This window comes from Anomaloglossus baeobatrachus, chromosome 1 (genome assembly GCF_048569485.1).
Source record: "Anomaloglossus baeobatrachus isolate aAnoBae1 chromosome 1, aAnoBae1.hap1, whole genome shotgun sequence".
In the NCBI taxonomy this organism is placed as follows: Eukaryota; Metazoa; Chordata; class Amphibia; order Anura; family Aromobatidae; genus Anomaloglossus; species Anomaloglossus baeobatrachus.
In genome coordinates, this window is record NC_134353.1 from 67,607,298 (window position 1) to 67,625,136 (window position 17,839).

A 17,839-nucleotide genomic window follows, 5' to 3' on the forward strand; every position below is an offset into this window, starting at 1 on the left:
ATTTTTTCTTTTTTTTTTTAAGTGTTTAAAAGCTTTAATATTGAAGGCCTGTCAACTTTGTCCTGATTATTTGGCTTTCAGTTAAAAGGTTTTTGTTGTTGTAGCTTATGCAGTTGCTCTGTTTCTATGGGAACGTGACATCAAGCTGACGTTTTCCTGTTTAAAAGCTTTTAACTAAATTCCAGCCTGTCAGCTGTAGGCCCCATTTTATTCTCTCAGACTTCAATCTGTTGCAAAAGGGTTTCATATGTTCTCTTGTCATTCAAATGCTCCAGCCGTACACCATGCACCGGGCCGGCTCTGCAAAGGGGAGCGCAACTTAAAAATCATCCCTAAGTTGGGGGGTGGAAGGGTGGGGGTGGTAATAGAGGAAAAGGGTTTGTCTCTCTTTTAAAAGCCCTTTCATCTGCTTCATTGAGCAAATGGCTGCTGCCGAAGTCCCCAGTTACCTGCTTTCCTCTCAGAGCGAGAAGCACAGGAGGGCCAGGAACTGGACCGATGCCGAAATGAGGGGTCTCATGTTGGTCTGGGAGGAATTTTTCGAGGAGCTCAAGCAAACGAAGAGGAACGCCAAAGTTTACGAACGCATGGCGAACAAGCTCTTTGAGATGACCGGAGAAAACCGCCACGGCGAAGAGATCAAAATCAAAATTACCAACATGACTTTCCAGTACAGGTGAGTCTGATTAACTCCCTCAATGTCCTCTACACTTAAAAGGGTAGTCCCATCTCCAAAATCCTATCCCAATATTATGTAGGTGTCATAATATGAGCAAATACCTCCAATTAGAAATGTAGTATAGTTCTCCTGATATAGCTATGTCTCTTACCTCATGCGCGGGGCATTGCAGCTTAAGTATCCATGGTTATGTCCACTCATATAGTGACAGTTACTCGTGGTTGTAACCATAGACACCTAAGCTAAAATGTCTCTTACCTCATGTGCAGGGCATTGCAGCTTAGGTATCCATGGTTACGTCCACTCATATAATGACAGTTAGTTGCCCGTGGTTGTAACCATAGATACCTAAGCTAAAATGTTTCTTACCTCATGTGCAGGGCATTACAACTTAGGTATCCATGGTTATGTCCACTCATATAGTGACAGTTAGTTACTCGTGGTTGTAACCATAGACACCTAAGCTAAAATGTCTCTTACCTCATGTGCAGGGCATTGCAGCTTAGGTATCCATGGTTACGTCCACTCATATAATGACAGTTAGTTGCCCGTGGTTGTAACCATAGACACCTAAGCTAAAATTTCTCTTACCTCATGTGCAGGGCATTGCCGCTTGGGTATACATGGTTACGTCCACTCATATAGTGACATTTAGTTGCTAGTGGTTGTAATCATGGATACCTAAGCTAAAATGCCCTGCACATAAAGTAAGAGACATTTTAGCTTAAGTATCTATGGTTACAACCACGAGCAACTAACTAACTGTCACTATGAGTGGACGTAACCATGGATACCTAAGCTGCAATGCCCTGCACATGAGTTAAGAGACATGGCTATATCAGGAGAACTATACTACATATTTAATTGTATGTATTTGCTAATATTATTATTATTATTATTATTATTACATATTGGGATAGTATCTTGGAGATGGGAATACCCCTTTAAAGGGGATGTCTGTGACTAAACAATCGAGGAACCCGGCACACCTACTGATAAGCTTTGAACACCGAATGCCACAGCGCCATCCTTTGTTTAGTGGCCGCCATCCAGTATTGCAGTTCAGATCCCATTCAGCTGGTTAGTGGGAGTGCCGAGTGTTGGACCCCCTCCGATTTCATGTTGATGGCTTATCCTACAGGTGGGTCATCAATTGTTTAGTCTAAAGGCCCTGTCACACACAGAGATAAATCTGCAGCAGATCTGTGGTTGCAGTGAAATTGTGGACAATCAGTGCCAGGTTTGTGGCTGTGTACAAATGGAACAATATGTCCATGATTTCACTGCAACCACAGATCTGCCAAAGATTTATCTCTGTATGTGACAGGGCCTTAAGACAAGCCCATACACCTTCAATAGCTGTCAGGCAAAACCTTATTTGGATAACAGTTGTTCTTCACACACATGCACACTCATTCAACTATCATGTATCATGCATGCTCAGTTGGTGAACGTGTATTTGTTTTCAATGGGGAGAGGGGAGTAAGCCACTACAGACAACTCTGGCAGCTGCTTATCTTCCCTGAGAATGTAAAGTGGACATTTCACTGCATTCTTAACATTTAATTTGATTAGCTCCTCCAATTGCCTCTGCTCCACTGATTCTGGATCAGTTTTTCTTTTTCTTCTGTGCCCCTCTGGTCCGGAGTTATGCCCCTGGTAATAATGGTGCAAATTTTCCCCTCATCTGACTGGACGTGTACCACAGAATTTTGAAACTTCTCTTCTGATGCTGGCCAATGAAAACATGGCCACGCCCACACAGAAGTTCTGTGCTACACACCCACGTCCTACATCATGCACACTAGCCGGCATTGAGGTCCTGCGCAGGCGCACTGTAATCTGCCCTGCTCAGGGCAGATGAAAGTATTATTGTAGTGCGCATGTGCGGTAATCTTTAACCTTTCCTCATGTCTGCGCATTACATTACTCTGATCTGCCCTCAGCAGGACAGAGAGAAGTGCGCCTGCGCAGCACCACAATGTCGGCTTGTGTGGATTACGTAGAACGCGTCATCCATACTGGACTGGGTAGAAGGAGGATGGATATCGCAGCAGAGAGGGGGCGCCGGACCGGAGAGAGGAGGTGCTGGACCGGAGAACACCCATCGGACCGGACCAACATAGAAACAATTTTTAATATACTGTGTCTAGTTTTAGTCAGCATTTAGTATGAGCGTTATGCGCCGAAATCTCCGCACTTACACATCTTGGCTGCTACCAATGATGTTATTAATGCTTGTCTTAGCAAGGTTTTCTACACTGAGTACACATGGGCATAAAAATCATCAAAATCCACTGCTTGCAGCTACTTTTGCAATTGCCAACCAATAATGTCCCAGATAAAACAAGTCTGGAGATGCTGCAGGCCATGGTTGCACGTTTAGCCCATGCAGGCTGCTCACAGTAGGTCAAGTAGTTTGTGGTCTGGGGATGTTGTGTTGAAAAATAGCTCCTAGGACACAATGGAAAAGTGTCTGCACCACTGGTTTCAGCACCAAATGAATATAATAAAAAGCTGTTAGTGTAACTGGAATGAAGACTAGAGGAGTCTGACTACTATACATTATATTAGGACTAGTGTGCCGTTCCGTAGTGCCCACGTGGTCTCCAGCTATTAGTGTGTTAAAACATGGGTGTAACTAGGGGGAAGAATGCCGGGCTTTTGCCCCAGTCACAGTCTGCAAGGGGCTCTGCCAAGGTGTCTCCTAGACAGTGGCATTTTACTGCCCCCTAGTAGTAGGATTCAGCCACTAACAGATGGCTCAGTGAACATGACAAATGCCAGCAAGAGTACACTTAAATCTCTGACCACTGTTACCTTCCTGGGTGGAAGGTGACATCAGCAGCATGATAAAGTCACCTGATCACGCTGCTGTTGTCACTCCTGCGAACAAGCCAAGCCAAAGAAATAGAAGAACTTTATTGGAGGGGAATGTTGTGAGGGGTTATTATGGTGGGAAAAGTGTGAGGGGGCACGATACAGAAACTGGGTAGTGTGGGGGAGCAGTATAGACAGGGGTCAGTATTGTAGGACAGTCTGAGGGCACAGCAAGCAGTGGACAGTATGCACATGGGTAGGACTGTGAGAAGGCACAGTAAAGAGACTGGCAGTATAGGGGTGACACAGTGTAGAGGGAAAATGTGAAGAGAGGGCCCATTATGGAAAGGGGGCAGCATGATGGGGACACTTAAGATAAGGCTAGCAGGTAACATGCTAATGGGGCTGACTAGTGTAGCGCCCCTGAACCCATCAGGGTGCTACAAGGTTCTGCATCCCCACAAGGATGCAGGGCCTACCCTGTAGGGCCCCAGGAGACCAGTGCCCAGGAGACAAAAACCCAGGTAATTCCAGTTTTTCCCCATAATCCCCCATACAATTGTACATAGCTAGGGTCGGACCAATGGATGGCCGCCTAGAGGTGCAGCCAATCCATTCCACTAGTTGACCAAGTGGGAGGGGTCAAACTGTGGAGAGAAGTGGAGTGTGAGAGGAGTAAGAAGGTGGACGTGAGGAGACGTTCTGACTCGGGTTAACGGTGACCTGGTACCCATGAGAGTAGTTGTCAGTGGAGTACAGTGGAGTACTCCTGGAACTACACACCGACGGGGTACATGACCCTAGGACAGGATAGATCTCCTAGCTGACCTGTTAACACCTGCATAGCGAGGGGACCATTAAGGACCTCGCTGACCCTAAAAATCCGAAGACTCAGTAGCAAAGGGAGAACCAGGGACAGGACCAGAGAATCCAACCCCACAGGATTCACGCTGCCGTCAGGTGGACAGAAGTGGACAAACCACCAGACGGGGACCCCAGTTGCTCTACGCCACGGGGACCCATTTACCAGAAACAGCTGCAGGGGAAGAAGGTACCAGAGAACTAGACTGGCACTGGGATGAAGGGGACCTTGAGGTGAAACCAGCCAGCCTCAGGTAACCAGCTATCACCAACCAGCAGTGAGTAAAAACCAGTTGCACTATACCTCTGTGTGGACTACCTTCTTCCGACGTCCGTTACATCACCCATCCTCTGGGGCCTGGTCCTGCTTGCGGAGGGCCTACCATTCAGGCTGCCATTAACACCAGCCCCAGTAGTGACATTCTGCATACCTATAGCCGCAACACCGCAAGTGGTGTCACGTATGAACACTAACCTAATCCCCTGTAAATATACCCTCATTACAGGGTCCAGGGCACGAAACCGGTAATGCCCACCCCAGTGACATTCCCAAGACATACACTGCCTGGCACTGAGTACCCCATATCCCTCGGCGCGACACTAGCAAGGATAAGCAACGCCCTTGGGTCTAGTCCCTGGGCTCATTAGCATATGATAAAAGATCTTTAGAAATATTTTTTCTAAAGATCCCTTTTATCTATGCTAGTGTATACAGGGACGGTTAGGCAAGGATTATCAATATGCACCCAGAACTGCTCGTGGTTCTCGGTGCATATTGCACCTGACAGTTTCATTTTAAGGACATTCTGGGAGTTTTCATTTCTCACAATTCAATTGTATATGGGGCTGGTTGAACACTGCAATTGATCACTGTACTAAGCTTGGTGATGCATTCATGTACTGATTGTGGTTCTGGTGATGTATTCCTGTACTGTTGTTGATTATGGTGCTATATTCATGGCCTGACAGTGCTTCTCATTATATATATTCCTGTACTAATAATGGTTGTGTGATGCTCCTAGTTATATATTCCTGTACAGTGCGGGGTTACGGTGATATATTTCTGTAGTGTTGGTGCTTCTGCTGATCTATTCAAGTACTGATAGTAGTGGTTCATGTTCTGTGTTTGGTTCTCATCCTGCACACATGGAGCAATCTATAACTGGTCAGATAATATGATACATGGCTATGATAAAATAATGTTACTATGTATTGTGCAGTCTAATAAGTTAAGAGTTACTACATCTGTATTTGTTAAAGGACACCAACCATCAGGATTTTCATATATAAAGTAAAGCCAGTGCTATACTGGCACTAGGATTCTGAATCTAAGCATACCCTTTGTTGAGAGATTGGATATTTTATTTCAGAAATATGTGCAAGTAAAGTTGCAGCAATGAGTGACAGGTGCAACAGGAAAGGGACAGGAAAGGGATATGTGGGTCGGGTCTTGCTATCTATTCCTGCCTCTGTCTGCCTGCCAGGCCTTCCTCCCCCTGTCGCCAACATAGACGTTATTTCCGGTGCAGGCAGACAGACAGGGGTGGAAATAGATAGCAATACATTCTCTTTCAGAAACCGGACCCAGTCTCCCTTTTCCAGGGCGGGTCCCTGCCGCACAGATCTGAAGTTCACATATCCCGGTCCCCCATCTTCTTCTCCTGTACGAAGCCCTCGACAGGACGGTCAAGGTACCCCGCAATGCCATATGTGATACGGTCACTAATGGCCCCACCCCCTGAAAGATCTAAGCACCCATATCTCTTTCCATCACAGCTACGGGACGGAGGGTACCCTCTATCCGTCCCAGACTGGAGTACTTCTCGGGTGCTTGTTCCTGCTGTTGACTCGAAGGTCAGTTGACAGGTGCCACAAACACCCACTTACTACGGCCTAAGGTATCTATCCGATTTGCACAGTGCTCCTACTCGCTATACTACCCACTACTATAGCTTTCTACTACTACTCCCTATTACTCCTACTGACTAAACCAAGATGGAGTCAGCTGATATTTTGCAGCTGGCTCTTTTTCTGCCTATAGTCCTACTGTTAGGTAGAATCTATTCTGTACACCAGGGAGCATTACCTAAAACCAGTCCCTAGATGGTGACACTTCTACTCTAAGCAGGAACACATTACATACATAAACACAGTTCACATTGCTATGTTACATCGCGATACGTTTCTTCAGGGTAGGACCACATGGGCCTAGTCCGCCGCCCTCTTACAGCTGTTTAGGCTTGTTTAACTTAACAAATAAATATATAGATGGAAAAAAAACTAGGTAACTCCTATTTTATGAAACCAGCAAAGGTAAAGCAGACAGCTGAGAGCTTATATTATTAGGCTGGGAAGGTCCATGGTTATTTGGCCCTTCCCAGCCTAAAAATATCAGCCTGCAGCCGCCCCAGAAATGGCATGTAATATTAGATGCTCCAGTTATGACGCTTTGCCAAGCTCTTTGCAATTGCTCTGGTGCGTTGGTAATCGGAGTAATGGTATTTGGGATTCATGTGTCCAAAAATACAGCTGACACAAAGCCCTGGTGTTAGTAATGGAGTGGTGTCTATGAGTCAACCCCATTACTAACCCAGTAAGGAAAAAGAAAAGAAAAACACACACGCACAAATACTTCATTTTAAAATAACTGTCCCCGATTCTTAACCCTGGTTCACCAATTTAAAGAAGAAAAAAAAACAGGCAAGTCCGATGTACCCAGGGAATCCTAAATGGAAACCTGGAAAAAATAAAAAGACAACAAGACACTGTTGCTTGTTCAAGTTATTAGAAAGTAAAGTTCCCAGTTCCAATGTATTACAGTGCATCACTAGTTATGAGTACCGAGCACCCGAGCATAGTAGTGCCCACTCATCACTAGTTACCAGTACCGAGCACCCGAGCATGGTAGTGCCCGCTCACCACTAGTTACGGTACAGAGCACCCAAGCATGGTAGTGTCCACTCATCACTAGTTACGAGTACTGAGCACCTGAGCATGGTAGTGCCTGCTCATCACTAGTTACCAGTACTGAGCACCCGAGCATGGTAGTGCCCGCTCATCACTAGTTACGAGTACTGAGCACCTGAGCATGGTAGTGCTCACTCATCACTAGTTATGAGTACAGAACACCTGAGCATGGTAGTGCTCACTCATCACTAGTTACGAGTACTGAGCACCTGAGCATGGTAGTGCTCACTCATCACTAGTTATGAGTACAGAACACCTGAGCATGGTAGTGCCTGCTCATCACTAGTTACGAGCACCGAGCCCCCGAGCATGGAAGTGCCCACTCATCACTGGTCACAATTTAGGAGTCCTGTTGGACTAGTAGGGTTAAATATTACATCTGTCCTAGGTGCAAATCCTACTGCAAGCTATTTCTTATACAGTATACTCCACAAATGTAGCAGAGCTGAGCTGGTTATATTGACCAAACATTTAGTGATCAGTCATACAAAGTAATATTGTGTGGATGATACATGAAAATACTTATTGTACTCTGCATTCAGTTTCATGCAGATAGACTAAAATTCACAATTTTATAATAAACAGATATGGGACTTCGACATTTATGTATCGCATTTAAGCAGAGATTACCTGCAATTCCTTAAAATATACAGCACCAAACTGTGGCAAGTGACAGAGTCCGCTCTGCTACATCTGTAAATCTGGAAGTTCCTTCTGGAAATGGCAGATTTTACTGAATGTTGATCTGTTTTGGATTAAGTTATTGCAGTCACATTTCTGTCTTGTTTTCTGGGCACCGTGACAGAGCGCAGAATTGCTCAGACTAGGAATGTTTGCCTATAAATACATACAGTGCTTAGCATAAATGAGTACACCCCCTTGGAAAAGAAAGATTTTAATCAATATCTTACTGAACACAAGAACAAATTCCGAAATTTTGGCAAGACTGAGTTTCATAGAACATGTTATTATTAACCTTACTTTCATGTTATGGGTTAATAATATAACTTTCATTACAAAATCTTCAGTTTTACTCAAATTAGTTGATGCAGAAAATGAGTACACCCCACATCAAAAACTACTACATCTAATATTTTGCATGACCTCCAAATTTTCTTGGTATAGTATGAAGAAGTTGGTGACTTTTTGTCCATCCTTCTTTTGTCCATCCTTCAAGAGCGTCCTCTTTTAGAGCCTGAATGGAGAGTGATGACAACTTGTCTCTTCAGAATTCCCCATGGATGTTTGGTTAGGTTCAGATTAGGAGACACTTGGCCACTGAATCAGTCTGTCACCCTTTTCTTCAGAAATATTATAATTTCCCTAGATATGGTTTGCATCATTATCATGTTGGAAAAGTGCACGTCTACCAAGCGCACGGAGTGATGGGAACATGATGGCCATGGTGATGGCCAACTCACTGAATGAGTTTAAGAGAGGAATGGATGCTTTTCTTGATAGCAAAAGTATAGAAGGTTATAACTAGCATAATCTTACAGGTAGATAGAAGAGCGACCTAGATTATTAGAGGAATGGGTGGGCTGCAACACCAAGACAGGTTATTAAACTTGGGGTTATTTAGTTTGGAAAAACAAAGGCTTAGGGGGGATCTAATCACAATGTATAAATATATGAGGGGATAGTACAGAGACCTTTCCAAAGATCTCTCTACACCTAGGCCTGCGACTGGAACATGGGGGCATCCGCTACGTCTTGAGGAAAGAAGGTTTAATCATAATCACAGACGAGGATTCTTTACTGTACGAGCAGTGAGACTATGGAACTCTCTGCCGCATGATGTTGTAATGAGTGATTCACTACTAACATTTAAGCAGAGCCTGGATGCCTTTCTTGAAAAATATAATATTACCAGTTATGTATATTAGATTTTATGACAGGATGTTGATCCAGGGAACTAGTCTGATTTCCGTATGTGGAGTCAGGAAGGAATTTTTTTCCCCATTGGAGCTGTTTGACACATTGGTTTTTTTTTGCCTTCCTCTGGATCAACATGTTAGGCTACGGGTTGAACTAGATGGACTTAGAGTCTCCCTTCAACCTTAAAAACTATGAAACTATGAAACATCTTCTCTTTCAATGTAGAGCAGTAAATCTTTGAATTTGTAACCTTCTTCCAGTGCCGTGCTACTAACCACTATTTTGAAATTTGTACTCAGTGCAATCTTGGACCTTGTAACGGTTGCCATCCTCCATTCAACTCAAGCCCTCCCCACAGCACTTTGATCTTCCGGCTGCAAGACTCTATCCTGCTTACTACGCCAAGTGTAACATGGCATGGGGCAGTAGCTGTGGGTAAGGTACTTGGGGGTCTTGGCTGGGTGTGAACTTTACCATGGAGGCGATACGCCTTTATAGGCCGCATGATGACGATGACTTCGGCTGGCCAGTACCAGATGTTAACCAGTTCAATGAGGGAGACCACCAGTTTTTAATAAACAATGCTTTACTAAACAGTCAGTTAATGACAGCTATATCTCTACATACAGTCTCTGTATTTCTCCACAGTCACTTGTTCCTGTACCCAATAGTCTCACATGCCTCACCACAACCCAGCTTAGCACCACAGTCCAGTCCGGTAAAGTCATATCCTCCACCCAATCCTCCTTTTGGAAACTGATTTGCCATTATGGCCAAACTTAGCTTCTAATTTATAGATGCCTGGAGAACTTCCCCCCCACCCAGGGCCACTCTTTTAGTCTCACATTTTTGTTCCGTCCTGGCCTGTGACCTTAATGAGTTATAAACTTAGGGCCTTACTGGTAGGCGTCCTGTCCCAGGATCCATCTCTAGTCGATCACTCAGTACTTTGGTCAATTATCACTGTCAGTTCTCTAGATCACACTAATCTTTGTCTTGGTCTACTCTCACGTCAGGGACACCCATGTCATGCAGCTTTGCTTACTAGCCAGACCTAAGGTCTGCTCTCACTGCACACTGGGCCCTATCTAATTTCCTGACAGGGAACGGTCATTGTCCCTTCATTTTAATCCCTCCCACTCTGGGCTAGTCCCAAACATTAAATCTCACTTTCCTTGCTGTTAAAAAAATTGCCATCTAACCCAAATAATGTTGTCATACCTTTCGATTTTACCTGATGACCTTCTCTCCAGAGTCTGTTTCCTTCTCTGTTGAGCCATAGCATGGTTAGTTACCTGTGCACATGCTGAAGGTTTATTATTTCTCATTTGCCTCTATTCTTTTGCTTTGCAGTCAAAGGTAGTGATGGACGAACCCCCGATGTTCGGTGTTCGGGAGACTCGCCCGAACGTATTGTAAAGTTCTAGGGCGGGTTCTGAGATAACGCAAACTTGCGCCCAAACGCCGAACTTGGACTTTACAGTTATGGGATGGGGCGAGGGGGGAGCTGTAAAATAAAGAATATTGTTAATAATAAACATTGTCATTATACTTACAGGTCCCACGACGCGTAATGCAGACTCTGTCTCCCGCCACTTCTGCTACCGAGTCCGATCATCGCTGTACCCTCCCGGTAACCACCGCTGACGATAGGACCTTCCGTGACATCATAGCCATGTGACCAATCATGTGTGAATGCTTATATTATCTTATTGGCTACAGACTGCTCACATGACTATGACGTCTGCAAGATCCTGCAGTGTCAGTGTCTCGGTGCTCGCTGGTACTCTGTGCCCGCCCAAGCATCGTATACTCTGTATACTCGGCGAGCGCCGTGTACCAGCGAGATGCTTGGGCACATGCTTGGCTCCTCGTCCCTACATGTTGGTGCTCTTTACAGAGTCAGTCCACATGCAGGGATTGGCTGCCACACGTCGGTGAATAGTGGCGCCGGTAATCCGGTGATCGGAGATCACTGTTGCTATAGTAACCCACTCATTAGGTTACTATGTCAACGTTGGCAGCGGGGACGTCACCGCTTAACAACCCGCAGCCTTTGCTCACTCATGGAGTAGTTAGACTGCACGGAGAGCAGAAGCGTTCTTTTTCTCCCCCGTGCTTTGTGATATAGCAGAGCTGCATCGGTTGAAGAAGACAGAAGACCAGGATCGGGGAGGGGTGAGAGGGAATAATAAAGATGGAGTCCCTAAGTGTGTCTGTGTATTTATTTCTATGAAAGTATTTTTTCTCTGTGTAGTTTCTTTTTTTTAATCCTTTATTGGAGATTCTTAATGGCCGGATCAAACTTGGCTTGACATTAAGAATCTCGGGCTTTATACCAGCTGGTAAAACAAAGCTGGCATTAACCCCTTATTACCCAGGGTGCCACCCAGCACCAGGGCCGCTGAAAGAGTTTGATACAGCGCCAGAAGATGGCACTTCTATGAAAGCACCATTTTCTGGGATGGCTGTGGACTGCAATTTGCTGTGGGGGGGCCCAGAAAGCTTGGGTCAACCTGTGCTACGGATTGCAATCCCCAGCTGCCTGGTTGTACCTGGTTGGACACAAAAATTGAGCGAAGCCCATGTCGTTTTTTGAAATTCATGAAATAATTAAAAAAAGGGCTTCCCTATATTTTTGGTTCCCAGCCGGGTACAAATAGGCAGCTGGGGATTGGGGGCAGCCCATACCTGCCTGCTGTACCTGGCTAGCATACAAAAATATGGTGAAACCCACGTCATTTTATTTTTAGTTTTTTGGTAAAAAACTTAAAAAAAAAAAAAAAAAAAAAAAAAAAAAAAAGGGCTTCCCTGGATTTTCCATAGTCTGTAGCCAATGAAGTAATACAACATTCACACGTGACTGGTCACATGGATATGACGTCACGGAAGGTCCTGTAACTTCGTGCTGGTTACCAGGCGGCACAGTAATGATCGGACGGACGCGGAAGTGTGGAGCCCTACAGGTGCGGTGCAGCAGTGTATTACCCTTAGGGACTCCACGGGATGGGACGGTCTGGTCACAGGTAGGGAACCTTCGTTTTGGGATACGTCGTGACGCCACTCTCAGAATTGCGGTCAGTGAGGACCGCCACTGCAGGTTAAGGGATGCCTGGGGCTGATGGTGGGTGCAGTAGGTTGTAGTAGCCTCCTGAGAGTAAGGCAAGCCCCAGGTCCCTGTGTATGTGGGTGGGACCACAGGTCGCAGAATGACTCAAACACAGTCCAAGAAGTCTTTTAACGTGTTTACTCACTGTTTAGAGGTCACGGTGAGATGCCCGGGCGACACTGTGATAACCAGGTGGAACCAGGAATTCCAGGAGGCCGTTCTGAGGGTAGCTGTCCGCTCGCCCTCCTTGCACTCTTTTTGTTTGGGAGGATCCCTTGCTTGAAGCGTGGTAGGACTCCTCCAGGGAAGCTGTTACTACCCTGCTCCCCTCTCTCTGGCCCGTCTGCCGGCAGCGTGGCGTTGGTGGGATGGCTTCTGGCCCTGTCCCCTTATGGGCCTGATGATTGCTGCTTGGCTCGAGCTCTGTGTAGTAGTGGTGAGGGCATAAAGTACCCCCCACCTGTAGGTTAAGCAGCTCTGGATGATTTGCTGCCTGTACTGGGGATCTGTTTCCCCTTGCGTGCTCGGATACCAGGATCTCCGTACTCAGCCACCCCTCTCTCTGGATGTCTTTCAGGCCGACCCACGGTACCCTTTCTCCCCCGCTTTCAGCTACTGCACTCCTCAGGACCCGTCTGACACGAGAGACCCTCTGCTCCCTTCCACACACTTCCACCTCCAGCTCCAGACTTCCCTCACTTCCTCTCTGCCCTGCTTCCTAGCAACCAGCCTCTGAGCACACCCCTTGCTGGGAATTGAAAGTTAACCCCTACTGGCTACCCAAGGGTCCCCTCTAGTGATGTGGGAGACCTGGTCACTATGTGTTTGTGTGTGCACCTCATCCTGGCCTTTGGAGATTACCTGGAGGCATTGTCCCCGCATGGGTGCAATACTCTGTGGTGCCTGACCAGGTCAGGGGCGCCACAGAAGCGGCGGGAGACAGAGCCTGCAGGACGTGTTGCGGAACCTGTAAGTATGATCATAATGGTTTTTAATAATGTGCTTCTTTTTACAGCCCCTGGACCCGAACTGTAATACGAGTTTCCCAGGAAAGCTTGTGTATGGGATTGTGTGCACGAACTCCATGTGTTTGGTACGGACCCCGAACTTTACAGTTCGGGTTCGCCCATCCCTAGTCACAGGTGTTATTACTTGCTGTTTTGGTCTTTCCAATCACATTTTTGGGTAGGCTTTAAATACTTTCCTGTTTCTAGCATTGGCTATATTTCTGTGTGGACAGATCCTAAGAAGATCCTGTTTTGTTGCTTGTAATTTTGCCTGCAGATTGACAGAGACCTATTGGTGTTTACCTGTGTTGTCTTATTTGTCTTCCCTTCACCTTAATTCTGTTTTCTATTAGGTTGGTAATTGTATTGCACGGGTAGTGATAGGATGATCGGACTGCAGGCCAGCAAACGCAGTATGCCGGACACACTGTGCGCTAGCTGTCACGCAACTGTACAGCCTAAAGAGTACTTTTCAGCCGCCTTCCGGTCCTGGAAGGGGGTACTTTGACAAAACCCTTCCCAAGTGACAATAGCGGGGTGGTTGGTGGCTGAGCACACAGGCCAGAGTCATATCAAAAGCACCAATACTAGCAGGAAAGTAGTAACCACTAACGGGTATTAAGTAAGGCAAGGGACGAAACCAAAACACCAGAGCAGAGAACCAACCAGCAGAAACACATCACAAATTTGAAGGACTGGCCGGGGGCTCTGCCGAGGCTAGGAACTGTAGTTGTGTCCCTGACCGGCTCTCTTCATGAAACAGGGGTTGTGTGAGTGTTGGTTCTGGTGTGGGACTTGCTGTCACAGGCTGTGTTTCCTTCATGGCAGCCAACCGTCCCACCAAATTAAAGACAGACTCCAGTTTTTCATCCAACATCTGTGCTCTAATGGCTTCATAAACACCTTCTTTTCCAGAGGAAGGGCACAATTTCTTCACCGGGCAAGAAATACACTACATTTCCACACTGTTCTTATTACCCCGGCTGTGAGAGAGTTCCACCGACTTCCTGGATTACCAGCCCTTCTCCCTGCAGATTTGGATATTCTGGCTATGCTGATCCCCACTTTCAGGAGTTCCTCAGCAAACTACATCTTGGTGGTCCCTAGGACTTGGCCCCACGCCTTCTGCATCCATGTCTTTCCACGCCAAACCACAAGCCACAGGAGCGACCTTCTACATATCAGGATCCAATGTCTCTCCCACGCTTTCTGCACAGCCTCTCTATACTTTTTCTTCTTCACTACTCCCTTTGCTAACTTGTTCTCCTCCCTTTTCTACTGTCTGGGCTGGGCTCATCCACTTTCCCCCCAACCGAACTATGGGAATACTGTCCCTCTTGTGGTGGACGGCAAAACTACACCCCAACTGAGGACATTACATACTGTTAATTAACCGGTAACCTATATCTCTCACAACACCGAGTCTAGGTTGTTGGGGAGGTTAGTGGGACTCCTTTCACCCCCCAAACTACTAACCATACTACCCAGGCACAACTGAAAAGAATCAGCACTGACCAGAAGATGTGGTCTCCACCTTCAGCCCAGAGTGGCAAAGGAGGGGGTGAGGAAGTTTGAAAGGAAGGAATCTTCCACCACCTTGCTGAACCAGGAGATATGGCATCCCATATCCCCTCGCAACAGCTGACACTAAAGGACCCATCATCCCGAGACCCCTGCACCAAATAATCATGGCCAGAGCAAGCACCTGCACTAGCTCCGCCCCTGAGGTGACACCCCCCCCCCCCCCTATGGCCAGTGAGGGGCGATAGGTGACCTAACGGAGAGCTGGAGCATGCCCAGGATTGTAAGGGACTCGTTTGGGTGCAAAGGTATGAGAAGGATTAACCCCCCTGCCCCCCGGAGACCAGCAATGACGTCCACCAACATGCAAACCGCCAGACCTAACAGTAATAGGCTTCCCTTGCTTGCATTTGTTATTTCTCATTTGTCCACTTGTGCTCTTGTCATATGTTAACTGACTTTGTTTTTTTGTCTTCCACAGCTATCTTACCTTAGTTTGGTTTGTTGTTTGTTGCCATCCCCCCCTCTGGTGCCTTAGGAGACATTCCGATCGCCACTCAGGCAACGATGGTCCATTTTGTGTGTAGCAAGTTGTGCGGCTAGGGTTTTCCTGGCCTGTCAGTTAACCATTTGGGTACTGTTCAAATTGTCTCTCCAGGAAAGGATACAAACTCTAGCGCCACCTATTCGAAGTAGCAATCCTAAAAGTCAAAAGTGGCCTGTTAACAAGCCCTTTCATATGACCTAGGATATATGCCAGATCAAAATCCCAATTTGCAGACTCGGTGTTTCGGGGTGATTGCCTCTCGTCAGTGCAAAGTGTGGGTATCTGATCTGGCGTATGAGAAGCTATGTGGGGAGCAGGGTACTGTGCAGATTCGGATTCTACTCCGTACAGGAACCAACAGTGTGCATGTTCAGTTTCACACATATATATATATATACACACACACACACACACACACACACACACACACACACACACATACACATACACATACACACACACACACACACGCAGACACACAGACAGACACACAGACACACACACACACACACATACATACACACACACAGACACACACACACACAGACACACACACACACACACACACACATACACATACACACACACAAACACACACGCAGACACACAGACAGACACACAGACACACACACACACACACATACATACACACACACAGACACACACACACATACCCTCTTTTGAAAAGTGAGATTTTAATCAATATCTCACTGGACACCAATTTTCAAAATTGAATATAAACTGTACATTACAAATAGTCATGAACAAATGGTTGTACTAAAGAGGACTAGAGATGAGCGGACTGTTGAAGTTCGGTTCGGTGCGTTCAGCCGGACTTAAAAATAAACTTCAGGTCGGCACCCGGACTTGACCTGAACCCCATTGGAAGTCATAGATTGGGCAGTTTGGTTCTTCGCCCACATGCAGAGAGCCATAAATAGATCACTTCTGGGGAAGGGATGGTTTTTTGGGGGCACATCAATCGAAAATGTTTCAACCCTCAGTGAGAGCCATTTAGAGACTGCAAGTAACTCGCACTGCATGGAGCTTACCTGAGCATACCGATGCTCGATCGAGCGGTCCGCATACGTAAAGCAGGTTTAATATTATCCCAACTGGCACTTAGTATCTGAATAATTGCAGTACTAGGGTCAGTGTTGCTCGGTGTATCTTAGTAGCTGTATTGATGCCCACATGCTACCTGCCATTTTCTTGTCCTTTGTCTTTTTCATGTTGTACAAATTGTTGTGTATCGCTGCTGGTGTAAGTGTGTTGGGGAATTTACAGCCTAGGGATTTATTAGGGCCAACCAACGTTGAGTGAGGGAGCCACTATCACTTCCTATGGTGCCAGCCTCCATGGCTAGGTGGGCTCATCCCTAGGACCTCTTTAGGGACGGATTTAGACATCACAAGCATTTTTGGTCATATACCTTTCCTGTGTTTTTCCAAAAAGAATCCCTACGCATAATCTAAGATGTCTTTACAAACACTTTTTAAGTAGTTGACTGGTTTTTGTTATAGGAATTTTAATCTATTAACTTTCAATAGTCTGTATTCATTATAAATATTGTTATAGGAATTTTAGTCTCGTATTAATAGCTGGATATTATAAGTAATTGTAATTCTCTATACTCATGATTCTGTATCTTCTGATGTATGAAGAGGGGAAGAATAAGCTATACCCACAGACTTAAGGCTATGTGCGCACTAGGCCGTTTTACCCGCGGATTTACCCGCGGTTTTGCTGCGGAAATTTCTTGAGAAATGTTTGTAATCTTTCTGCAGACATTTCCCAGCAAAACCTATGGGAAAAAAATATCTGTGCGCACACTGCGTTTTTTTCTCAAGAAAATTCTTTGTGAAGATTTTCTTGAGAAAATTTCTTGAGAAAATGTGCATGTCACTTCTTTTCCGCAGGTACCTGCGGAATACCCCCGGAATTTCACTCCATTCACTGTAATGTAATCGCGAAATACCGGGGGTATACCGCAGGTAGCAAATGATGTGCGGTATACCCCCGGTATAGCCGCGATTTACCTGCGGTAATGCTCATCGCTGCCTGCGGTTTTGCAGGGAGTGATGTCATTATGACAGAAGAGGAAGCGGAGCAGAGTAAACACAGACGTCACACTCCCTGGACGCCGCACAGAAGCACTTCCGTGTGACGTCCGGCGGGTGCCCGTGCAGTCTGTGTCCCGCTCCAGCCCCGCCACTGCCTGCCCTGCAGTGTCAGTCTCTGCCCGCAGTATCAGCAGCTTGTCACCCTGCAGCGCAGGCAGACACTGACACACAGCAGTGCGTGCAGCCGCGGGGATGCCGAGCGCTGCTGTCAGGAGGTGAGAAGAGATCATTACCTGCTGTGACGATCTTCTGCCTCCTGACGTGACCGCGGTCACTGCCGTCTATGCCCGCGGCCCGAGACTGTCACTAGCGGTGACGTTAGGGGCT

At 46.3% G+C, this 17,839-nt stretch overlaps 1 protein-coding gene across 1 annotated transcript in view; it reads left to right on the forward strand.

Moving 5' to 3' along the window:
• The first annotated feature begins 360 nt into the window (after nucleotides 1-360).
• Nucleotides 361-17,839, forward strand: part of MSANTD1 (Myb/SANT DNA binding domain containing 1) — a 31,026-nt gene continuing 13,547 nt past the window's right edge. The window contains exon 1 of the mRNA XM_075333140.1: nucleotides 361-676. Coding sequence (XP_075189255.1) covers nucleotides 423-676 — 254 coding nt within the window. The 5' untranslated portion in view covers nucleotides 361-422. The remainder of the gene's footprint in view (nucleotides 677-17,839) is intronic.